The sequence below is a fragment of the Tachypleus tridentatus genome, chromosome 7 (genome assembly GCF_004210375.1).
Source record: "Tachypleus tridentatus isolate NWPU-2018 chromosome 7, ASM421037v1, whole genome shotgun sequence".
Lineage (NCBI taxonomy): Eukaryota > Metazoa > Arthropoda > Merostomata > Xiphosura > Limulidae > Tachypleus > Tachypleus tridentatus.
Window position 1 is genome coordinate 62,544,204 of NC_134831.1, and position 27,280 is coordinate 62,571,483.

The 27,280-nt window shown below is 30.8% G+C and overlaps 1 protein-coding gene across 9 annotated transcripts in view; it reads right to left on the reverse strand.

Annotated features, from left to right (window-relative positions):
• LOC143255810 (protein bicaudal C homolog 1-B-like) overlaps window positions 1-27,280 on the reverse strand; it is an 80,108-nt gene that overhangs the window by 15,616 nt on the left and 37,212 nt on the right. For 3 of the 9 annotated variants that reach the window (XM_076512075.1, XM_076512076.1, XM_076512071.1), the window contains 9 exons: window positions 21,773-21,822; window positions 20,024-20,093; window positions 14,147-14,226; window positions 5,817-5,978; window positions 5,097-5,150; window positions 3,568-3,804; window positions 2,620-2,862; window positions 1,239-1,296; window positions 542-615 (listed from right to left, as the gene is read on the reverse strand). In XM_076512075.1, the coding sequence (XP_076368190.1) occupies window positions 542-615; window positions 1,239-1,296; window positions 2,620-2,862; window positions 3,568-3,804; window positions 5,097-5,150; window positions 5,817-5,978; window positions 14,147-14,226; window positions 20,024-20,090 (975 nt within the window). In that variant the 5' untranslated portion in view covers window positions 20,091-20,093; window positions 21,773-21,822. Of the gene's footprint in view, window positions 1-541; window positions 616-1,238; window positions 1,297-2,619; window positions 2,863-3,567; window positions 3,805-5,096; window positions 5,151-5,816; window positions 5,979-14,146; window positions 14,229-20,023; window positions 20,094-21,772; window positions 21,823-27,280 lie in introns of those variants that run through there. The other 6 variants (XM_076512078.1, XM_076512077.1, XM_076512072.1 and 3 more) reach the window with 4 other exon arrangements.

Here is a 27,280-nt window from a genome sequence, read left to right on the forward strand (position 1 = left end):
CAGCTGCCCAATTCACAAGAGAATTTTTATTTCATCAAAACTTGCAACCAAAATTATTATTCCATATCTGTATATGTAACAAGACATTGAAGTTGATACAGCAATAATCACTTGCACTCAGATGGTCCCTAATTTCTGCCTTGTCAATCATTTCTAACTGAAATTAACAATAAATCTAAAATAGCATTATTTCTAGCAGATTTCTTGACTAATTGGCAAAGAATGTCAACTTGAACAGTTTCCAGAAAATCTTTTTTACGGTTTGACTAGCATTTATCAGTCAATGATAAGATATTGTACATAACAATGAATGTGTAAAATCAGTTTATTGTAAAATATAAATGGACTGAAAAGCAAATTTAAGACACTAATAAGACTAATGTGATCAAAAAAAACTGTTCATACAACATTTACAACTATAAAGGCCTTATGAATATACCAATTTCTGAACACATGAAAAGAATAAATACATTAAAATGAAAAGTTTCACCTACTTACAGTTAATGACTATGCAAACATTTTTAAGAAATCAATTACATACCTTGCCATTTTGTTTAGGCTTAGGTCTCAGTGTTATATTAACTTTGAGCTGTTCCATCAAGCTATGAATTGCAACTGCCAAAAGAAAGAAAAGTTTATATTTCATAAGTAGATATGCCATGCATTTACTAAAACAGAAAATGTGTTAATACACACAAAGTATTATCCACCTTATATCAAATTGTATAACCAGAAGTAGTAATACTTCAGGTGAACTAAAGAAAACAGAAGTTAAAGGGCTTCATAACTTAGAGATCTTTGTGTCCAGTAAATCTGTCAACCTATTTATTTGAAATTGTTTCAATAATTTTCAGTCTAATATGGTGTTTCACTCTTATTTTAGTATAGTGCAAAGATTCAAAACAATTGTTAAAACACAGTAAACTGAAAAGATTTGAAAGACTTAAATAAAATAAATGAAGCCTTGAAATTTTTTTCTCAAAATAAATTAGCTAAATAGAAACTGTAGCAAATACCACAGTTGAAAATTCAAACCTATAGCTTAAATGATGTACTGCTTCAAAAAAATGAAGATTTAGTCAAAAATCAAGCCAATGATGTCAATTTCTGCTTTAAGTATTAAAAATATAATAAATCAAGAGATAAAAATCTACGTAAATGTTTAATTTTCTGTCTACTTCTAGCAACTTGTTTAGTGAAAGAAAGAAAAAAATATATACATAAATTTCAAAAGTTACCTGGTTCCACATCTTGGCCATCTTTCAAATCAAACATCAAAACCAATGGGAGAAAGCCCTATGGAAAAATTAAAGTTTAAACAACAATCTTAAATATTTACATTTATTACTAAAATACTGTTAATATTAGGTTGTCCAGAAATGTCGTTTTTGAGCTGTGAAGTTTGGAAAAAGTATAAACAAGTGTTGTAAATCATGCTTTAATCAACATAAGCACCATTTGCTTCGAAGCACTTTTGTCAATGTATAACGATCCAGTTTATATCCTTTCTGTAGAAATCAGTTTTTATGGTTAATGAACTCCCTAAAAATTTCTTCTGCAGCTGCCTGGTTTTGAAAGAATTTATTCTTCAAAAAGTTGGCAAAGTGCTTGAAAAAATGAAGATCTGGTGGGGAAAAGTCTGGGGAATAAGGTGAATAAGGCAGAACCTTCATTCAATTTTTGGAGCATCATCTTTGACAGGTCTTATAATGCTGATTTTGTTAATCTTTAGCCAGCTTGTGCAGAACCTACTTATCCAACTTTTTCATCTTTCCAATCACACTCAGAGGGTTGGCAATACTTGATTTACTTGTGTCTAACTTTTCTGCAAGCTCACGTACTGTTGTGTGAGGGTCTGTCTCAACTGCTTCCCTTAATGTGTTTTCATCTAAGGATAGCTTCCTTCCACACCCATTGCAGTCTAAGACTTATCTCCAAGTCGAAACCTTTGCAACCAACACTAAACTTTATGTTCAGTAAGAGATCCATGGCCAAATGCCTGGTTGATGTTTCGTGTAGTTTCACTAGCTTTTCGTCCATGTTTGAAGTTGTAGAGGAAAATCAGAAAGTCCTTGTCCATGCTATCTTGGGATTTGCAAAACTGAGTTGAAACATCAAACAATTAAGACACCTTGTAAGCAACAAACGTTGAATTAAACTAACCAACCAATGATAAGTTACTCAATGTTCAGCTTCTAGATATCATCATAAGAATTTTGACATTAATTTCTGGACAAACTAATACAATAGTCATGAGTTTACAGTTATTATAAATTTAAGCATAAATCAAGCTAAAAGTAACAAAACAAAAATCAGCACAGTCATGTTTTGCTTTAATAAAATATTAACAGTGGTCAAAATACAAACAAGATGCATAATTCACTGCAACTAAATACAAGTATTACATTCACATTACATTTGCTGGATAATTATCCCTCGAATAAAGTAATAACAGTCTGAAATACAACCTTAATAACTACACTAAAGTGAGTTTCAATTTAATGTAGGTTTGATACACAGAGCTGAAAGGAATTTAAAAGGATTATTTATCAAGGACATTTAATTACCCAGGAAATGAAAATAACTATTTTAATAACTTTTGATGGAATATCTATTTACCATTAATTCTTGCCATGCCAAATAAACACAATCAAGTTGTCCTGTAATGGTAACTGTAGATTTATTAGGTTGCATTGTTGTCAGATTTTCACTACCAGATATTGTAGGGACTTTGACATCAGGAAATGCAATAGCTGCTCCACTGTGCTGAATTATCAAGCGAATATTGTAACCATTACGCCCCATTACGAAGCTGTGGTGTTGAGGAGAAATCTCCAAGCTGAGTGTGACTGGAATCCCAGGCTAAATTAGAGAAAAATCTACATTAAAATTTAAAAATAAAATTATGGTAGACACACACAAATGGAGTGTAAACATTAATATGCTGTCATGGTAACTACTATATGCAATATGCATTCAGCAATTTCCCTTCATTTTAAATTTATTCTAAAATTAAAAACTTTTTTTTTCAAAATAAAGTCACTTCTGAATCCATATTGTATTCTTTTTGGTGAATTACAAACCTTCACACTGTGAGCCAAATTTCAGAAACCTAAACAGTGATGCATAGAAGTCATTGTACTTGTATTTAAAATTCTTTCAAACTTAAAAACAGTAGTCTTATCAGAATGTAATTACTTCTAAAAAAACATATGCAGAGACAGAAGTTCAGTAAATACATGCACTATTTTCATATTAGAACAAGGAACAGATCCACATGAGCACATACATTAGCATGAACTTTTCCTCTACAACACACACCAGATCATAAAATAATAATTACAGAAGTATTAACATTCTTGTGTCCAAGCCCTTAAATATATGAAGTTCATTAAATAAACTTTATTTTCTAAACTTGTATATTACACAAATTTACTTTCCTAACTCACAGTAGAATACACATCATCATAGAAGTATTGAGTGAAAAAACAAGTACATAGCAAAAACATAATCACATTCATGCCTGTAAACATAAATAAAGATCTACAAGTTTAAAACTTTTACTACCATGTTATTTCCAGTTAGGTACTCCATAAGCTCCAAAACTCCTTGTCTAATGCGATGGAAGTCCTTACGACACCCTCGAATTACAATGATGGTGTTACTACCACATGACCACTGCCGAACAGACATTGTAAATCCATATTTTTGTTGAAGCATCAGCAGCGTTTGTGAACTAGGATCTGGAGGAGCTTGGAAACCTGTACTTGGTAGTTGAAAGGAAAACACAAGAGGCAACAATTCCTAGAAAAGTTTAAAAAATCAATAAACTGATAGCATATGAAAATGGAGGGTTTACACTATCATTATTAGTAATGGCTCAGGCTAATACCATAGTTGGCCTTAACATTAATTTGGAACTTGAAACCAAACAATAAATATCAAATGAATACAGCCAAGTGAATAAATATTTGTTTACCAAAAATTAGACAAGATAAAAAGTTAATGAAAACAAAAATTGCCAACTATTAACTTTCAAGTGAAGCATTTCCACTCGGACATATTTTATATTTTTATTTCGGATAAAAAATACATCTGTAACATCCAATGTCCTACAAAACTTGTCTCAGTACTCCTTGAAGATGTGGCATAGTTTATCTAATGCTCTACAAGAGAACTGAATGTACATAAACACTAATTTATCAAGAAGTCTTATGCATTCAATGAAAAACCTTAATTTCTATTGTTCTTTTACAAACTTGGTTGGTCTTATTATATTTTGTATTTTTAATGCTTTTTTATGTTAATACATCCTTAGCAGGTTATTTCTTGCAATAAAATATTGCTAAATGCACATTTGAGAGAATTTAGCACCATAACTATTTAATTATTCAGAAATTTAATAAACATTCAGTGAAAGGCAGTTACCTAAGCTAAATCATTTTACTTACTATTTAATAAGTTTTAATATATTTGTAATTACTTCTCCATAAGTTAAATTGCATGTATTTGAATGGCATGCACTATTGAGCTTTTATTACGTACTGATGTATTTTTGATTATTTATTACAAACGTAAGTCAATATAAGCAGCAAAACAACCCATGTTAAACAGTAATTCTTATGCAGAATTTACAGCTCTGAAACAAATCAGTGAAATTTAAATATAATTAAGTGCATGAAAGAAATGAGTGACGATTGTCATACACTGCATCTTCAATCCAAAACATTTTGTGGTTAAGTCCAGGTGAAAACTTAATATTACTGTCTTTACATACATACATACATTGTGTCTGTATGTGATGATTAAGATATAGCCAAAACTCCATATGCATCATTTGGTTCTAGAACCATAGAACCCCAGTTATAAACTGGTATCCTGAAATGAAGCTCTTTAGCAACCAAGTTACAAGAGTTCAAGTTCCAAGTAGCAACTTTTCACCGCAATCAATACATTATTATCAAGGACTTTATTTAACTTTTTGCCATACAATAGTAAAGTATTTTAAATCGTAATTATTTTTGTTATGCCTTAAAAATAAATTATTTGTATTGATTATAGTATCATGCTTCAATAAAAAAAACATACAAACTTACTCTTATCCTACAACGAGCTTTCTCTGCTTCTGTAGCTTGTCCTGCTATTGATACCTGGTACAAATTAAAATTTATTACTCTCCTACAGTTATAAAAAAATGAACTTTAATACTAAGTATATTTTTCATATTTACTAAGTGAAACTTATTACTATTTGAAGGATTTTATTCTTTCACACAATCAGATGACTTTAGAACTAACTACATCAGAAAGTTACCACAGTGACAGCATGCAACATACCTCATAATATGTAGATGACTGGCTATAAAATAAAGAAAATTGGGTTCTGTGGTTGGAATAGATTGGTCTTTCTAATATTATTATTCCTCAAAAGGTGTTAACTAAAGAATATTATATTTACTTTAAAGTTTGTTTATTTGTCTTAGTTTCAGTATAAAAAGTTACAAAATGGGCTATCTGCACTGCTGTCAACTCTTCCATCATAACACAATTTTGTGTACACAAGTCCACAAACTTATTGTCAACATTAATAAACTTTATAAAAGCTCATTTTTTCTGATTAAAACATTAAGATAAAAAGTAAGTCATTTAAGGTTCTAAAAAATACATGAATGGAAAACATCACATTACAAAAGTGATACATTAGACTAGATATGTCTAAAGAAAACTCACCTACAATCTAACGTGACTGTTTTAACAGTTAATATCATGCAAGTCAGGTGAAACAAATGCAACTAACGAAACAGAAATCTATCGTACCTGATTACTCTTTTCTGCAAGGCTAGTACGGTTTGAGTCTGGAAAGTGGATGTGACAACCAGTTTCATCCATTACCTGCTGGATGTTGTTCCCTCCTTTTCCAATAATATGAGAATGGTCTGTATATGAAACATCCATCTTCAGTGTCACTCTGTTTTTCTGCTAAAAAAGGAAATTGAACATCAGGGAAATAACAGATTAAAAAAATTATTTACATGCATGGTGAAAAAAAAAAACGTTATTTATATATTAAATGTTTGAACCTATAAAAAAAACCAACAACACCCACACACATTAAATGTTGCCTGATAATTAAAACAGCCATTTGAACATTTCACTGCAAGTTGGTTTTCTACATTCTTCTATTTATGGCCTCATTGTAATAATATATACATCACAAAAAGTATCTGGATAACATATCAAACATACTTTCAAACCATACAATAAATACTCTTAATCAACTTTTCCATGTTATTATTTACTTTGAAATATACCATATGAAAAATGATCACCAGGTCAGTTTTCAACACAAAAGGTCAGTGGTAATGAATTCATTCCAACAACGAGTTAAAGGAAAACTTGAAAAAAAAAAATTTTAAGTAATCCAAAACAGCTGACTCTCTGAACAAGAGGCTTTATTCATTCAAGCCTTTAAGGTCTGTTTCCTACTGTACAGATGTAACAGCTGCATTTAGTAATTAATCTGATAACCCAAGTGTCTCTTTGTTGGTTGGTGTAGAATTACATATCCCTAATAAAGTAAAATGAAATGTATGGTTCATAAGGAAATAAAATGTCTTTTTATTCTCCAGTTTGCTAAGAGATGAAAAGCTTAACAGTGGGAGGACATGGAACAGCATCTTGTTTTTTTCATTATAGTTGTAGTAACTAATATTTTAGGTGTCTCAGCATTGTTTGTTTCTAGTCCAAAATATGCATTTATGTTAAACCTTTATGAACAGGTGGGAAACAAATTGTACAAGCTAAACCCTTCTACAGAGTACCACTGAACAGTTATTTCTATTTCATAGTTATAAACTATTTATTTTACCACAAACTGTTGATTTAGTAATAATTCATAGGGCAGGAAAGTACATATCAGATACAATATACAAAAATAGTGAAAAAAAATATGTAGATATACATTTTATAACAAGGTGTATACAAATGGAATATGCAGACTATATGACAGTTTTACAGAATTTGTTTCACATACATCACTTTCCATTCTAAGTAAGTCAGACTAACGTTGTCAATTCACTAAGAGAGTGCAGTTACTTTTGAAACTTTTTTTTTTAAATGTACAATAGACTTGTAAATTTTACAAAAGCATGCCACATTTTTGTTAAAACATGTAGGAAATTTAGTGTTATGGTATATATTCCTCCTCCAGTGTGGGGTTTGGTTCAATGGATGTTTGCTTCAAAAATACTGTTTATCAACTGAAGATGGACCAAACTCATTTAAGTAAAACAAAACCTGTACTATGTAATTAACAAGCCTATGAGAATAAAATGATTTAAAATCCTTGTGAAGATAAACTATATACAAAAGGGCATTCTAAATCAAACTTAAACTAGGACTGAATGAGTAAAACATTGCAGCTAATATTAAAATAAAACAGTGCTTCTGTAATCTAAATTTCTTGATTTTTTTTTTTATATACAAATCTAAAAAAGTTGAAATTGCAACTATTGATAAATGTTAAATCAATATTTCATATGATTGCATATAAATGTTTGATTAAGATTTCTTTGCACAAAAAAAAACCTATTTTGATGATTGTAGTTAATGTTAAAAAAGACTGCTATATATTTAACAGAAAAGCACATTCAAGAAATTATACAGGAGTCCAAGCTAAATATTAACATAAATCATCTACTTAAAAACTTTAATTTAATTACTATTACTAATGAAATAAAAAGAGATTTAAAATCTAAAGTAATAAACATAAGCTTCCAAGATTCATTTTTACTTTCACATTAAGTTAACTTTTACTGATTCTATATAAAAATAAAGATAATTTATTGTGAAAAGTTTAAACATTAAAATAACAACCTGAGTTGGCATCTTGAAGCAATATTATTTGTTAGATATTATAAAACTCAAATACCTCAAACTTCCTCTAATTAACAGATTAGATTTTCACCAAATTTAATAATACAACAGCAGTGATTGCAGTGGTAATCAAAATGTCAACATGAATAAATTTTAAAAATGAAATTACCTCCAAGTTGTAGGTGTTAACATTCAGGTGAACAGTTGTGTTTGAAATTTGAAGCCATAGTATGAGGTGACTGAATGTTAACCTCACAGCACCTATGTCAACTGATGGTTCTAGATTATACTCCAGTCATATTACATTTGTTTTTTTGTTTTGTCTTTTTTAAATTGGTGCTTGAACTGTGAGTTGAATCAGAATCTTTAACATGCACTATTGTCAATGCTATAATACCTGATGCACCATAACATCACATTCAAGGCAGACAAATCTCACTTGAGATTATATACTTTAGTAGTAAAAAATGAGCTTTGTATTTTTAAGTCTTAAAATATACACTTAACCATAGAGATACCAACCAATTTCCAATCAAGTTTTGAGCTTCAGTTGTCTACAGTAGTGTCCCTTAAATTACACTTGTAATGTGTTAAAACTGTTGATATACTTACTACTGAAATTAACATTCATAGCTTAGGTCAAGTTTATTGGTCACCATTCATTTTCTTTTAACAGGCAGTTTTGAATAATGTAAATTGAAGGTCTTCCATCTTGATTTTTTTAATCATTATTACTTATGCACAAGTTTCCTATAGCACTAATTTTAACATTCTTGGAAAAGTTATCATAATATTTGAAACTTTTTTGCATTACTCAGATACAATAAACACCAAACTTTTCAATCATGCAAGAATAAAATTACTCTAACAAACATGCTTTAAAGTAAAAACAAAAAAAACTTTAAATGTTAACAACAAAGTTTTTTTGGAACATTCTTACCAGAAGACTTTTCACAAAAAGTGTAGTTACCCAAATATTGTAAGGAAATTACAAAGACACTTTGAATAAGGAAGACAGCAAAAACCGTAAACAATTACTTCTTAAGTGTATGTGTATATATATTTTTAACACCAGAAGTGTGAAAATGTGTTTGTAGAAGAACATTTATCCCACCTCTGGACATAAATGACCAGCTTCAGGAAGGACAAGAAGCTAGACCATGTATGGACAATATTTTCCTTCCAACCATGCTTACCCTTCTTTTTGCATATTTTTTGTATGTCATGAATAACCCAAAAGATCTCTAGCAAACTGGAGTGATGTGATGAAAAGATCAGAGCTGTTCTTAAATCTGTCAGAGTAGGAACAGCTACAGCCCCTTACACAAATATAATCAACTAGCAAAAATGTTACTGAACTCAGCATTAAGTATAACTTACGAATATCTGATGTTTATTTGAAAGATTACAATATTATTACACTATCTAAAAAAAAGAATAAATGTCCTGATCTAAAGGGCATTCTACAATAAAAATTTAAAAAAGCCATATTATGCTTAAAAAAGAATCTTATCCATAAGCATGGAGTTCATGGACTGTTTACTATGGTAAATTACCATCTACATGGTAAAAATTTATTTTTTTATTTTTCAGATAAAATTAATTGGTTCTGAATGTATGATAGGTGCTATCTTACTTGTGAAAATTCCATGATTTAAATGTGTTTGATATGGTAGAGAAGGATAAATTCTAGTTGAAAAGTAAATTTGATATATTAATGTGCATTATTATGGATTGTAATGCAAACATTGGTGTATTAGATGATTTAATAGATATCGAATCAGAGGTTTCAGATTTTCTGGTTTCAACAAGTAGTAGTTGTGTAGATGTGTGACTTGTTAATGTTACACAGCATTTTAAATATGGATAATCAATACAAACAACAATGGCAGAAAAATTACTGAAATTGTGTTTGTTTGTAAGCACAAAGATACACAATGGACTGCACACCACAGGTACGAAAACCTGGTTTCTAGTATTAAATCTGTCACTGAGGGGTATTTGAAACCGAGTCAAGCCAGTGATCTAAAAATTGTTGACGGAAACATTGGTGATAAACATTTTGGTTCATACATTTGTTATAACAAAAACTGTAAAAGTTTTACTGATTAAGTAATTACCTTATTCACTGTTTCCTTAAATGTCACAGTTCATTTAATTTACTAGATACTTATTCATTAGACATACATTGTCCAATTTCCTTAACCCTTAAAAATACTCAAATCAAGGTAATACAAGTGAAATTCAAGAATCTGAAGTTACTACTGTAGAATTTAAGCAAAATGCATGTTTAAATGGGATGTTGCTAAATTAATATGAATACATTTAGAATATCAAAGTAACTCCTGTTATATTGTTTAGATGTTATATTGAGCAAAGTAATTTATTTATAAATATGGATAAAGTAGGAGTGTGTTAAGAAGTGAGAATAATTTAAAATAATAAACCAAATAAACATTGTTAAATGTTTGTGATGATAATGACTGTAAAATTAAATATATGCACATTAAAAAAACAAGTTAAAAAGGTAAGGAAAAATCAAGATAAAGTTAACCATGATGTAAAAATAGGATTTAAGACAGCAGCAACTAAATATAGGTTATTAAACTTAAATCAAAAGCGTATTACACTAAATTAAATAAGTTGAAGATAAAAGCAATAATATTGAAGCATAGTAAATATGTTAAAGTCATTACAGGTATTTACTGATCATTTAACAACAGTAAGTTATAAATAGATGGAGTTAAAAATTAATCTGATCCAAGAACACTAAATCATTCTATAAATGAGAATCTGGACTTTAATTTTACTTAACATGAAATATAAAATATGATAAAATTAATGAATAAAATATTGTAGAAGTTATGTACTAAACAGATTTCTGATGAATTGTTCAGCTGAAATACTTAACATTTAATTTTGTTCTTGATACTGGCTTAATACCAATGGACTGGCAGAATGAATGACTGGTTTGGTTTCTTTTGAATTTTGCACAAAGCCACACAAGGGCTATCTGCACTAACTGTCCCTAATTTAGCAGCATAAGACTAGTGGAAAAGCAGCTGGTCACCACCACCCACTGCCAACTCTTGGGCTACTTTTTTTTTTTTTTTTTTTTTACAAAGGAAGAGTGAGATTGGCCATTACATTATAATACTCCCACGGCTGAAAGGGCGAGCATGTTTGGTGTTAAGGATTCGAACCCGTGACTCTCGAATTATAAGCGAACAAATTGGTTTAATTTTATAAGGAGACACAAAGGTCAAAACCCAGCAAAGAAGTAGTATATCTATATTGCCTGGGCAAACTTTATGCAGCAACCTTTACCCACAGAACTAAACTTTTTATTAGATCACAGGTATCTTTGATATGGAATTTCTACCATAGGTCATATTTAAATTTATTTTAACATTTATTCGAGTAGGAAAAAAACAGTTGCCTTATTACAAAAAAACTTTGGATCTAGTGGACAAATCTTATAAAGCTATAGTACAAATGTTAAAAGTTATAGATAATGTATATATGTAAAAATCATGTATTTCACATAATGGTAAAAGGTTTTTTTGTTGTTGTTTGTTTACACAATGTTGGTGTAAGACAAGGGAAAAATATCATTAATGTTAGTAATTCATTTAAATAACTTTAAATCTTATATTGGCAATATTATAATGGATTAAACATTATCAGAAGACACAAACAATCTCATTGATGAAAATATTGAAACTTAAGATTGCATGTGTCACTTCATGCTGATCATAAAACTGTCATGGATAAGTTTCCAAATGAATTAAAAAATGCCTTGCAATTTGTGTTCAATTAATGTGAAACTTACTGTCAAAATCAGCAAAACTAAAATTGTTATATTTTCTAGTGGCAAAGTTATGAAAACACACATTTTTGTTTTGAGATGAACCCTTAGAAGTTGTTGTTTCATACACATATTTAGATGTTAATTATAATGGTAGTTCTTAAAAAGGTATTGTCAACCAAGTTACATCAGACAAAAGATATTTTCAATAATTTAACAAGAAACTACTACAATTACTCACAGATATTTAGTGTAACTTGTTTCATAGCCTATTTCTTTTAGTATGGTTGCAAAATATGGGGTTAAAGCTTTAAATTAGATTGACATTTTGCATTGAAAATTCCTAAAAAATGTATTACATGTTAGTTATACATCAGACTTCATGATTTATGGAGAAACATACCCAAGAATTTATTAACATTGCATTTTAATGAAGACTAAATCAATGGTAAACAAAATGTCTTTTTTTCTTAAATAAATTTTTAAAGAAGTTGCATGGAAACCCAAGTGATCCATTCCAGTCAAAATAAATAAGTATGATGGAGAATACAATTAATTAATCTGGCCTGAATATACAGATAAATGAAAGTGAAGGATAATCAGTTATTTACATAAAAATGCAAAGAAACAAAAACAATGATGTAAATTTACAAGAACAGAATGCTAAATTGTATCAACATAATCACTGTATTGAATACAGAATGTTTAAAAGAACTTCAAATTGAAAATTATCCACTTGAACTAGATTACAAAAATAGATCTAATTTAATGAAATTCTGTTGAAGGAATCATTTTTGCCTCTCAATAATAATTGATTTTCAATTGTTAACCATCAGTAATTATGCAATTTGTGTAACTAAACTAAAGTAGATGATGATTTTATTATTTACTTAAGCAATTTTGTTTTATTGAGGATTAAAAAAAATAAACATTAGGTTTTTAAAAGCAAAAAACAAATGTGTTCAATTTAAAAAAGGTGTTAATTGTAAGGATACAAGTGAAATAAAAATTTTGCCAGATTGAAGTATTATCTTGACAAAATTTAGAAGTGTTGCTGAACCTAAAACTGCATATCACAATTGTTATATCAATTACGCTACTAAAGGCAACAGATCTATAATATAACAAAAAGAAATCTCAATTATACAAAGTATTTTGTTATATAAAATGTTATAACAGCATCTGGTAGCTACTTAAGATTTCAGTCAGTTTTTTTTTTTTTAGTGTTCCTGTTTTGCATGTTAATGTACTCTCATACTCATTACAGAATAAACAATTAAAGTTTAATAATTATTCATTAGGCTTCCAAATTACTAAAAACAGAACTGACTCAAACAAACTTGATGCTCATGTAAACATTTTCATTACAAATTTACTGACAATCATTTAATTTTTATTTAAAACAAGTACAACTGAAAGAAAAGTTATATTAATAACTAAATTTTAAATGTTTGTTTAGGATGTTTGTTTTTAACCATAAGTGATTTGAAATGTAAGAGAGCAGATAGTTTTTTTTTTTTTTTTTGTCCTTTTGTTGTTTTTGTTTTAATAGAGAGTTGGTACCTATTGAAACATCTCAATTTTGAAACCACTTCCCAGCATGAATTTATAAAAGACATACCAAGCAACAGCCATAAATCACTGCACGTTTACCAAGTTGACCATATCACTTTGAATAAGTTCAAACATTACTTCCTCATCAGACAAGACAGACATCCTTGTTAAAATCTATCTCCTCTAATGCTATAATAATGTTTAGTTAAGAGTGCTCTTTGACAAGCTTTAGATGAAAGGGAGATGTACAGTAATACATTGTTTAAGAGCAGAATTTTATTTACAAAATAAAAAACATCTTTCAAAGAAATAGTTTCTTGCTTTACAAGGCAGACATGCTTAAAAAATAAAGACATACATTTAGAGCAATTTATAATGACTGGCATTGATTTTCCTTTTTTACAATATAAATATACAAATAACATAACCCATGTACAAAGTTATATTTAAGTGGTTTTTGTTTTTGTTTTGCATAGGGAACATGTACATCAATATTATAGTAATATCATTATAATAATAGTTGATACAGTGTTTCCTCTGAACAATGAAAATTCTTCTAACAGAAAAAAAGAAATTTACCAAGCACTTAAATGTCAGGTTTTGCCTTTATTGGTAAAATGGTCTAGAAGTGTTCCTGTCATGACACTGTTGCTCCAAGCTATAATGGTTTAAAATGCTGGATATTGTACTAGTTCAAAACAATGCATGACCACATCAAGATACTTTTATTGAAATCTGCCCTTTAGGTGCATAAACGTTTGCATGATTAGACTAAATCATCTAGACCCATTTTCATTCCTGTTGAAAACATTGTTCTAATTTCAGAATGTATAATCATAAAAAAAATATATATATATTCTAACTATAAACAGTATTACATGAAAAAAATACCACTCAAAGACATCCTCACCTTGGTGTCCAAAACTTCCAAGATCTTTTCTCGAGCTCCTGACACTGCTTCTGGTCGTCCACATATTTTAATGTGGGGATCTAGAGAAGATTATAGAACAGCATGACTAGTATGAAACTACTAACTACTATAAAACACAAAACACCATACTGTCAAAATAACTATGATTTTCTTTCTACAAAACAACAATTTAAAAGAAATTGTGTTGAAATATTTTTCACTATATTAACACAAATTAGGCAAATTTCTTAATTTTCTCAGCTAATTCAATAATGTTTTCAATTAGAAGTAAACAAAAATTTTTTGTTGCTCTTCCACAAAAAAGAATACCTGGTGTTGAGTTTGGTGAAAACACGTCTGGAGGTACTATGCACCTAAGCAAGGTATTTTGTGAAGTTTGTAAAAAAATATACATGGATAAAACATGCAACTCTTTCTTAAGACTCATAAATATCCCTTTTAAAAAAAAAAATAATAATGATCAATCTGAGTAACAATTACCAAGAAATTGCTGCAACTGTGAAAACGTAGTCAAGACTCCAAGAGTAACCAACTATACACTACACGCAGAACTTGAACGGCCATCCTTAATCTTTAGCTAATATTTTACTAATTCAATATTAAATGTCTTAGAAAGTTGAGCCTCACAAAACGTGTATTAATATTTTATGTAAGTGTATAAAAGTTCAAAACAATTTCCAGCCGTAGTGTTGATGGTATTTATACAGGAGGGCAATGTGTTGGCTTTCACTAACATGAGACCAACACGTTATCCACAAGCCTATATCCATAAACCTTTTCCATACAGTATTAGGAGGACGCTGTCCCCTCGTTCGGGTTGGTTTCAAAACAGAGTACTGGTGTCAGATTTATTGACGGTTCTCTGGCTAAAACACAGGACTTGTTTCAGGGCCGTGGCCGCCTACATCCGTCTTCCAAGTCTGGTGTTCATCTCTGCTGACACCAGCTTTTTAATTTTCAGGGCTGTTCTCCTGTGGTTTTAGCTAGCAGCAATACACGGGGGTTAGATTTATTATTTCACTGCATTTCATCTAACATTTTATCCTCATTATTCGTTCATATTCGTACACTTAAACTTCTGGGAGGATTAAATTCGAAAGTTATACTTTCCACGTAATTTCCCTTTATGGTTTATTGCCTAGCAAGTTCGTTTATCAGAGTTAAATTAATTTTTAGTATGATTAACTAACACAGTTGAATTACATAAACCACACTCACGCAGGCGCCTGCACACAAAAAATGATAATGTATTTGTGCCGAAAAATTAAGACAAGTAACTAAAAAAGTAGTTTCGTATTCCTTTATTTAATATCACAATTAACTTAAGAGCTACATCTACACAAAATATTTTGTAACAACAAACAATTTTGTTTGAGATTTTTAGGTTTAAAAATTTACTAAATTCATAACAGTCTTTGCACACAGATTGGTCGAGAAAACTTATACATAGTAATTTAAAATTAACGCCAAATATTACAAGCTCAGGAATAAAATTTACTACTCATGCTATGACCATCACGAAAACCAAAGAACCCATTATAAATGAGCATATAAAAGTATTACGGCTGTTGAAACAGCCAAATTTCTATACATCGAAATCGTAACATACTTCCGATGCAAGAATCTTTAATAATTCATCCGATATTTTACACACTGCTGTAGGTTTTACTACTTCCTCTACACTACATCCTCCACCAAATCACTCCACCGAAAGAATTTTCCGTGGCAATACGAACTACGAGCTCGCTTTAAAACTTGTGCCCTTACGCAGAGTTCAGTATCACTTTTACGCTATCTCCTTACTTTAGCCCACCCTAACGATGGCATCCGTTCTCGTTAAATCGTCAGCAGACCTTTCTCAAGTGGATTACACTGGACGAACAACAAAAGAGGCAGTGTTTGCTCAAAACATTCAAGACAAATTTTTTTCTAGGATAATATCAAAAGATACACTGTTTTTCAATGCATTTCTGAAAGTGAAGCTACAAAAGGGTAGTGTACAAACAGATTAAGTTTTTATGTTAATGTTTACGCAGTATTCAAGTATTTAAAACCTAACACTACCAAATCAGAAGCTTGTATTAAATCGGTTAAGTGATTCGCTTCAATTATTCACAGGCTCTTAAAATTAACCCTAGTCCATATAATGCATTAACACACACGCAACATTCAGATCGGTTCTCACGTATTCCAGTTATCTGTTATAAGGGAACCTGGTGAGTCTTCATATTGGCGACAAGTGTTTTTTCTTATAGTAAAGCCACATCGGATTATCTGCTGAGCCCACCGAGGAGAATCGAATCCCTTATTTTAGGGTTGTAAATCCACAGACTTACTGCTGTACTAACGGGGGGTAGACAACATTGTAAAAACCGGTAGTATGGATAAAGAAAGCTCTATGTAGAGGAGCGAACAACGTTTCGACCTTCTTCGGTCATCGTCAGGTTCACAAAGAAAGAAAGAGGTAACTGACAAATAGCTGACCACATTGCGAGTAGAGATGAGTGTACAACAATGTCAATCTTACGTTCTCTGAATTTTGCCCGATACACTAAACTAAAAGTAGCAAGCCAAATATGTTACGTATAATTGATCTCGGACGAGATTTCAATGTATCAAGTTACGTGTTACAGGTTGAATTAGACCGACATTTTAATTTAGAAGTTAATTAAATGTCGATATGTATTAACTTTACAATATCTGCCAACAAGAGCAATGCACACAGTTTTATTTAACACAAATAACGGTTATTATAAATAATGATTTATATACAAACGTTTTACAAATAATAACAAGTCTTCTATCTGGTCTGGAACCGAATATTTTATTGACGCTTCATGATGAACGAATTAATTTCGAGGTGATATCAGTCCTGTTCTATCCTTCACTGGTCTTACGCCGTTCACAAACTGATTTTTTACAGCTGAAATTATGTAATGTTCTCGTAAAAAATATCGATTTCTAATGTGAATTCAGAGAAGTTGAATGTTCTGTAAAGTTCGAAATCTATAAACGTTCCTGGTCAAATAACCAGTTTCCCGATTAATTATAATCACAGTTATAACTTCCAGAGTTTATAGTACATTAACTGTAGCAAACCAACAATACTGTCTTTTGATGCGTCGATTTGTAAACGTTAAGGCGAAGTTCTATAAATTTCAGTTGGCTCAATAATAAGTTACGTAAAATAAACATTGTTGATTTTTACACTCCAGAATCGTCTACAAATTTAGGGAATAGGCGGAAATTTCGCAATACACATTTAACAGTACAAATTATGTACATTTGAGTTACATGTATTTCTAAGTATACATTTGTCTCACACAACCATCGATATTAAAAACAAATATATAATGGTAAATCCTTTACAAATTAACTCAAATTATCGAATTGTTTTTTCTACTGTTCGCTACTCTTGTTCAACATATTGCATCATGCCGAGGAATTTTGTTTTTCACCTGTTACAACAGTCCAGTACAGAAACGACCAACAATAATAATGGTAGAATATGCAAACGAAATAATCTTATGTCAAATGTACAATAAATCCCAAAAATAATTACTATGATGAACTGTAACATTGATGAAATTTTGTTTACATTTATCTATGTGATCGAATTGTATAACTACGATTTCTATAACCAGTAAAATCATGCAACTACAAGTTTGGTGTATAAACAGCTAAAAAAATCAATAGGGTCTACTTCATTTATAAGGTTAGAGGTTGAGCTAAACATGTTACAGATCGAGAGCAAAGACCTGGACTCATGTGTTTAGAATTACCAAAGTACACAATTTGAAATTTTCTACACAGTGAATATTATTAATAGCAGCTTCCAAGTGAAAGTAGATAAGAGCGTAGAATAAGTGAACACTATCTAGTCTAGTTGAGGCGTTTAGTTTTACACCCATACTCTTCAGGATGAGTAAAGTAGTTCAGACATTTATTAGTAAACGTCTTGGTAACTGGTACAGTGAACTAAAAAAAGTATGCTTAGAGTAAATTTTTCAACAATATTTATATCACAATACATCTGAATTAGTAAAAGTATTTTTACCTTAAAACGTTTTTCCTATGATTAAAAGATTTACATTGGATTTTGTAAAGGCCATACGACAAGAAAAGGAAAAAAGTATTATAACATTAAGATACATCATAGAATTTTTAAACTTCCCAAAACTGTTACAGCGAGCAAATGTTTAATTTATACAAATATTCTTACACCGAGACATTTTGCGATAGTGAAACTTGCGTTAGAAAATGTCTGGGTAACATTTATTTCAAACATATTTCTTTGCAGGTCAAAAATAAAACAGTATTTCATCATCAAATTAATTGAGTAATTTACATTTTTTTTTAAACCTAAAACCTTATGAAACAGATACTAAAATTATTTAATACATATAGTACGTTTAACATTTATTAACAAATAATCAGGTAAAATTTAATACAGCACAAAAAATAAAAATGCCTGTGTTTACAATGTAATTATATCTGGTTAATATTTCTTAAAACGTCATTAACTACAAAAACGTTACAAGTCACATGCATGACAATGTTTAAAACATTTCTAATCCATTAAGTTTAATCGAGCACCTACAGTTAGTCAAACTGAAAAACTGGGAAAAGTATTTTTGTATAAAACGGTTTCCAACTTAATCGTATGTCAACATTGCGAGTGTACGAGTTATTCTTCCCAAAGTGTTAAAAGATAGGTTTATTTAATACAAACTTCGGGTTTCCTATAAGCACCATCATTCATACCATCGTAAATTGTGTTACAACTTTGTTTTAAATTAGTGATTACTCCAAAATATACTTTTTTTTTTTATATACCTTGGTTACTTGAACGTTCCTTTCACTTAAACTGTGCGCTTTTTTTTTTTTTTGTTATCCTAAAGGAAAAGACATCAAAAGTGGACAAAAAAAAAGAGTACTTAAAAATAAACAATTATGGGTTGTTAATAATTACTATTTTTTAATAAAAAAAGTACCCTATTATGAGGTGTTTCGAGTAAAAACGCTATCTACACTACAGTACGTTATAATTTACAAACAGGTACCCTCACCAGAATATCGATCAAAAGATATTTATGAATTTTATCTTCAACGTTTACAAATGTTCTCCAATTACACAAGTTTTTGAACAAAAATAAACAATTAAAACTACTAGTGCTATCCGAAAACACGAACAGTAATAGATTTGTTGTTACAAAAACGTACGTTTTAAACAACCTAATACCTAAAATGTTCCAGCCAAGCGCTAAACAACAAGAGCTCTAATCTATAAAGTAACCCATTTACAGATATAGAACATGGAAATCGAAATAATGAAAAGTAAAATTATGAACAAACATGATACTTGTATGTCTCTTGCAACCTTAAGTATTCGATACAGACCAACTTTTATATACACATGTCGAACAAACCAATGTCCACAACAGAATAAAATATATAGAAACTTGTATACCTGTACCAGATATTAAGTTACATAGAAATTGAGACGAGACTTAAGATACTAAAATTGACTGAATATCTAGTTTTTCACATTTTCAATCGTACAATACTTAATAAATATATATATTCACACTTCATAATATCTCGAATACTTAAACCTAATTATTCGTAACATAATAACTGATCTAGTAATACGTGAAAATATATTTGTTTTAGACAAGTTTTTCATCTGATAAAAATTTGCTGTGTAAATATATATTCGTTTGCGTTTTTTTTTCAACTGAAACATAGGTCAAAACCCTTCATTATTCAGTACGTTTGTAACGGTTATGTTGGTAACAGTTTCCACGTGACCAAATAAGAACCGTTACGATATTACACAAAGAAATTACAACGTACCTTTTTTTGATTTCGCGCCAATTTTTAGTTTGGAGGGCCATGATATTTGGGTGTCCGTTTCCTCCATAATCTGGAACATAGCATAACATGTCTATTAGAATAAGCATATTTACAGCTGGGGGAAAATAAACCACATTAAAAAAAACGCTAAAATTATCACTAAAAATAAACAAATTTAATATACGAGTAAAAATCATGCAACTGCGCTTTTCTCTACTTGTTCAACAATTTCATTATTAGTCAAGATTGCACTGCACTAATTTAACATTCCATTACATATTTAAATACGGTTATTATCCAAATGGAAAGGTTTATATTTATTTCCATTAAACCTTTCAGCGTGGTATATAATAAACGTTCTACATCAAACAGTTTATTGAATTATCCATAGCAGTAGCATCCATAATTTTGACTCTGTAGATAAAACAGTAGAATTTGACAGTCATTCTTATAACGCATTTACAATCCCAAAGTACAAAGCGCGTTTTCTTTCATTACGTGAAGCTAATCACATAACCTCAAATTAAACAAAAGTTCACATAATGTTAGAAATTTGTTCGTTTTTCAATAAAATTATTTTTTTAAATCAGCACCACTAGCACCACAACCGAATCGCTTTTTAATCTTGAATGGGAGAACGTTTATAATACACATAAGAAATATGGGGGAGTATTTGCGATTAATTGTAACGTTCTAAACTTCAAAATGTGCATTATACAGTGCATTTTATAGACGAAACTCGGTAGGCTATAGTAGAATCTGAATGTTTTCATCACCCTAGAACGATACAGGTGATTCCCTATTAATTATCTGAAATTTATAGAAATTTTCCTCGCACATACATAAATGCATATAGGGTAGACATCACGTGATATGCGACCGTCTTGTCTCTTGTCTAAGATATCCTATACAGTAGTATTGGGTAATGCTCGTACCAAAATATTTCATGCAACATCTGAAAAATGTTTGTTGGGTAAAAGAAATAAAAACAAAACATAATATTATGTGTATATAAAAATGGAGAAGTCATATTTTCCTGCGGCTCTTTACAGTTAATACCCCCACCCAACGGAATAATTAGGGCCTCGCCGCCATATATGGCAAATTCTCGGATAATTCACTGATAATAGCGAAAAAATTAACACAAAGCTAGCAGTAAAACGTTTATTACAAAAAATTAAGTAAATCCCTCGGTATTGTCATTTTGAAAATATAAAAATATAGGCTAGAACAAAAATATATATCGCTGTCATTACTTCAACCAAATTTTAACATACTTATCAACTTCAACGATTAAAAGAACCGGCCCCTCAAGTTGTTTACCTATAGATAGTATTATCTAGAAGACGCTGAGGCTAACATTTTCTGTATCTTACGAGAAGTATCAACCTTTGACATCACTATGTATCAAGTTACAAAAACCTATTGGCTAACTACGCGTTACTTGCAATTCCACTTATACGCTCTGGTTCATTGAAGCCTGTACATTTATTGTAGCAAGACCAGCGAATATTTGTTATTTTAATCGCTGTTTTTATTTTCTATGTAATTTCGAAAGTAAAAGACATAAGAGTGCCTATGCATAACTCCCGAATAGTTGCGAGTACAAAATTATAATGAACAACACTTGTAAAGGCTTAGCTTGATATGTGCATATGTTTGCACGCATGCGTATAAACAAACATTTCATTTCCAGACTTAGTTAATTGTCAAATAATTTTAAAAAGTTAAAGCTGACATAAAACTTACTTTTCGGAAAAAATCTTCCGCAGTTCTTGGTCCACCATCAGGTGCTCCCCCTATAATTTCGCATAAAATAAATATATTTGATACAAAATTTAATTAAGAACATTGGTGTATGAATAAACTAAGAGCACGACACCTGTGAACTATTTTAATTAACAATATTTCATTAATAAAATACTTTAATATAAATGCTAGTAGTAATCTACTTTGGACCACTATTAAATAGTAAATGTTTACATGCAGCAGAAACGCCATATGTTTGGACGATGGAAAAACTATGACAGTTTGGTACCGAAAGAGTTGGCCACTACTGGGTCACTTCAATTTGGCAACTTACTGTTACTCATTCATGATCATTACTGTTATGCAGGCGAATGTGACACCTATCGGCAGCTCCGAAAATGCAGGAAGGTGCCGACTTCGTAGATAGTGTGAAGAATGTGTTAAATTTACACAGATAAGAAACTGACAACCACGATAAGTAATCTTTCAATATACGTAGAACAAATAAGTCTTCAAAACACAAGAAATTTACCAATTGGCTGATCGTGAAAACGGAAAATTTTGGCGACGTCATAAATTGAAGTTCGTACACGTCTTGGACAAAAAAGATTGAATTACGAATATGAAGTTAAACCGGAACTGCTAAAAATTAAATAACTTGAAGAGGAATTATTTTTTCGCAAATGATAAAACTGACATGTTAAATAGCATTAGTTACATTATATAGATTTTACAAAATACAAATAAAAAAGTAGGGTTAGAAAATTTTACTGACGTCCAGACTGGAACTTAAGGTTTTATATTCTGCAAGGGAAAGTACCATTTTCAATGAAACTATAACCCAAGGAAGAAAACGCGGTTTTCCATTGAAACCAAAAACTAGGGGCGGGGAAGGTACCCTTTCCAATGAAACCAGAACGGTGGGAGGGAGGTTGGTTCCCAAGAGAAAAACAAATGCTCATAGAAGTCAACAAAGAGGTGATGATTGCAAAGCCTAATTAGAACCATATTTTGCCTGCTGGAGATTTTATCCTGTGGTAAGTACTTTCAAATAAACGATGTGATAGTTACCATTGTTGGATATCGTACAAGGAATCTCAAGTGATACTGAACAGGTCCGAATGACCTGTAGTCTGCAAGAGTTTGCACATCACAATAGTCACTTAAAGCATGGGTTAAATTACAGAATTACTTATTGAAACCTCATTAAAAAACATTATTAAATATACATGGCACTATAAGCAGTCACACTACACATTCAAATTTAGAAACCTAACGTTTACACATTAATTAACAGACTTGCATTTGCCGAAGCATTTTGTTTTAATTTTTCAAAAATATGAAAGAACGCGAAAAATATTCTGTGCGATAGCATAATTGCTCAGTAGGTTACATTAAGTTAATTATCTGTTCCGCGTACATTTTGTTTAACCATTATTATTATTTACTATACAGTTAGCAATATGGCGTACGATAATTGAACTAATAATTTCTGTGATTGTACTTTCATATCAATAAAATTATTGTTATTTCTTCTAACTTTTTCCGTCCTAATCGTGCTTGCCTATCAAATTAGTTTCTGACGAAATTTAGATATAAATTTTTAAATTCTACATTGAAAGTTTTTAATTATTTTAAGGTTATGACTTTCAAATAAAGTGGATTTTATATAGATCACGCAAGCCACAGGTTGCTTTTAGTGTTTGTCATTTAGTCTACGCATAGACTTAGCACAACAAAGCATTTGGTTTTCGAGTGAATAGAGCGTTCAAACAGAACGGTGTACAAACACCCACCCCTTCAGCTCCTGGTGAAGACCATTAGTGGTTTAAGCAGGTCTTGGTCAGATGGGAAACACAGATAGGATGTTCTAAAATTTTTACGTAGGTCAGCTAATGCTTCGAGCGACACATGATTCAATAAGGAATCTTTCGGCATATTATGGAGAAAGTTGTTCACCAATACAAGTAACCATTGTTTAATTTTTTGCATATCAATTACCAGTTACGGTAAAAAAAAAAAAAAAAAACACTAATCAAACGTAATCATTCAAGCAAGAAGTTAAAAACTCTTCAAAAGTTACAACCAAACATTCGACGCTCCAGTTACCTGCAATTTCTCCTTTAAGACTCTACTTAGGGTTTCTTCTCATTATATACAAGTACCAGTAGCACAAGTACAAAAGATGAACCCCACGAATAAAAGGAAAACCCCTACATTTATTTACCCTTTTGACCCCACCCACAACTGAAGAGGCACACTTACGTCACTATCTATGTTGCATCTGTCTAAACACTAATTAAATTCCAGTGCTGTAATAAGCACAGTTCAGTCTCAACATTTTTAAGTGACTAAATTTGTAAACAGATTTATTACCACTTTTAGAACTTATGACCCTTCATGGGACTTGCGCTATATTTTAAGTTGATTTAACGAAGATAATGTTGTAAAATTACAAACGAGTACAGTTCTCCCCCCCCCCATTCAGTAATCTTAGTCAACATTTCTATCTGACCCTCATGACAGTTGTAACACAATAGGTAAACGAGGTTCAAAATTAAGCAAACATACAATACATTTATGTTACTAACTGACAATCATGAATTTCACGCCTCCAAAATTCGTTTGGAATACAATTTTAGGGACTATTATTAAAAATTATATCCACGCACACTCACAATACTTATATGTCCCTCTGGGACAGCTACCGAAATAAAATGTACGTTTTAAATCCATTTAACTCAATAAACACGTTTCATACGTTACTGTGCCTTCGAAATATTCACACAATTGGCTAAGCAATGTTATTTACGGAAGTATAAACGATGTATTATTTCATAATATTAGGAAAGCATGTAGGTTAGAAAACAACATCAGACAAATACTAAACTATGCAAACCGAAATAACTCAAGATATATGGTTTCGTATTTTTTTCTGACGTGTTAATAAAAACAGGAAATATAATGTTTACGTTACACTATTCTCGATGGGTTTAAATACAAACAGATTTCTCTGGAAAAAATCCTTAAGTTAATATTATACACTGATAAAAATGCATACTTTGCTAATGGGATAAGTTAAACTCATTCCTTTACTCAAACTATAGTTCTAGCAATGGGTTCTGGCGAATATGGTCTACAAATATTGAAGGTTTTGTACAGAGGACTTAAAGCGAACATTTTTCGGTGTTGGATGCAGTATGTAAACACGATTACGTAACTTATCTCGCGATTTACCATACATTGTCTAATAACTTTAAATTATAACTCACGTGCACCTTTTTTTTTATCGGTTGTTTTGATACACTGTCAGAGACATTTTTAACGTGCAAATATCATATTTCATTCACGTTTTGTGCTAAAGATAGCGCAATATTAACATATACATTTGCTATTAGAAATGTAGACTGAGAATAAATGTTTTGTTAAACTTTAACAATATAAAATGTAGGCTTCACACAGGTCACAAACGTAACGACTAATACTGTTTTATGAGATACGGACAATGACTCACGCAAATAAATTTTTATATAGTCTACCTTTATTTATTTATTGCCCCCCGCTAGTACAGCGCTATGTCTACGGATTTAAAACGCTAAAATCAGGGGTTCGATTCCCCTTGGTGGGCTGAGCAGATAGCCCGATGTGGCTTTGCTGTAAGAAAACACACACACACACACACATTTATTTATTACCTAAGACAGATTGAAAGTTTGTTTCAAAGTGAGAATATAATTAGGTAGGTGATTTAATAATTATACCTTGCTTTTCTCAAGATGAAAAATTACACACTGTTGCAAAAAATGGAGTCTTATTAGAAAAAAAGGTTAGTTTAATGAAACAATTGTCAAACATTATGCAGTCGAATACGAAAGAAAATGTTTAAAATTATTGGAAAATACAGAAAGACATGAAAAAAAAATCGTCTGAACACACACAAAAAAAAGGACGATTACAAAACTTCTTGAATATTTATAAAAAATCAAACTTTGATGGTCGATTTCGTTTGATTACCGCATAAGTCATGCTTTATATATTGTAACATGCGCTATAATCTGTGTGTTACTATACATTACATATCCTGTATATTATATATATTTGTAATGTAAAATTTAAGAACAAGGTAATAAACACATTGATTATTTCTATTTATTTATTTTTGCTCCGAGACGACTGTTCTGGATCCCCGTTTTTATTGTTAAAACAAAGCTACACAATGGACCATTTTTCCCTTTATCATCATTGGTATCGAAATCCAATTTTTGTTTTTTTGTTAGTGTTAAATTCCCTTAAACTTACTATCGAGCCACCAAGGGCGCTTAAAATGGTTATTATATGAAACTACAATTATACAAAGAATTCGATCACAGAGTTCTGCGATACAACTTGAAACTGCTTGTCAAGACCTTGACACCCGAAATCGTTTCCAGTTACTCCAATAATTAAAGTAGTACTAAACGGACGATTTCAGACCTCGCAAGCCAAACATTTGTAAATTAATATATAATGAATTACTCGTCGGCCACATTTGATCTAAAACCATCACAACTAAACCATTGTCTAGCGACATTCTGTATACGTTAACAGGATGTAAAATTTATATTAAAAAATTTAAAAAACACACAAGCAGTTTAGTAAATATATTTGAGTTTGGAGAAATAATGCGATAAACACGTTGCGCGGTTTCATATTTCCATCTGTTATAATTAGCCCACGTAATCAGAAGGATTACAGTCGCCTAGGAAACCGTCAGGCTCCTCAAATTCAGTTTTGTCTGCCACCCTGACGCAATATAATATCTATTGAATGTATCACATGTATATCTCTGGTTGAGTCCAAGAAGGTTCCCGCGTCATAATATCCATGTAGAGGGGGTGCCACAACTGTCTGACCCTATACGTACATTTAGCGCGCTTGTGAAAGCATGTTGTTCGTCGAGATGGTTTTTTTTTTTTTTATGTCCTCCATAATAAAGGGTCTATTCAGTCGATAAAGCAGCGCAATTTCCTTTGCGCATGAATTGAAATGAACAGATGCCTTCAGTGACTTGGTGATGTCAGCGATCTGTTCTCGCCTTCAACAGTGTTTCTGTTATAAATCCGTATACGTGATATTATGCTATAAAGTTTCATGCAAATGTCCCATCATAAAATAAATTGAAGTGGTAATATATCTACCACCAGACACTGTTGCACAGTGTTCAAGAAACAAACAAGCACACGTGTGAAGATATATTTTTTTCAATAGAAGGCAGTATGAATGCTTTGTTTGTTGCAGTATTAGAACAACATCTTAAGAACTTTATTTTTACTAATGTATGTTGAAAACATTTGCAACAGTGAAAGAAACCACCGTTTTCATCACCAAACATTCTGGTATCACTTCGATCAGAGAGAACACATTTAAAAGAACGAACTGTAGTAATTGATAATACGCTTTGTTCTTCATTTCTCGGTTTAGTCCAGACTTGTATAAAAAGTAACCAAGAAGAAGTCAGTTCACATCAGC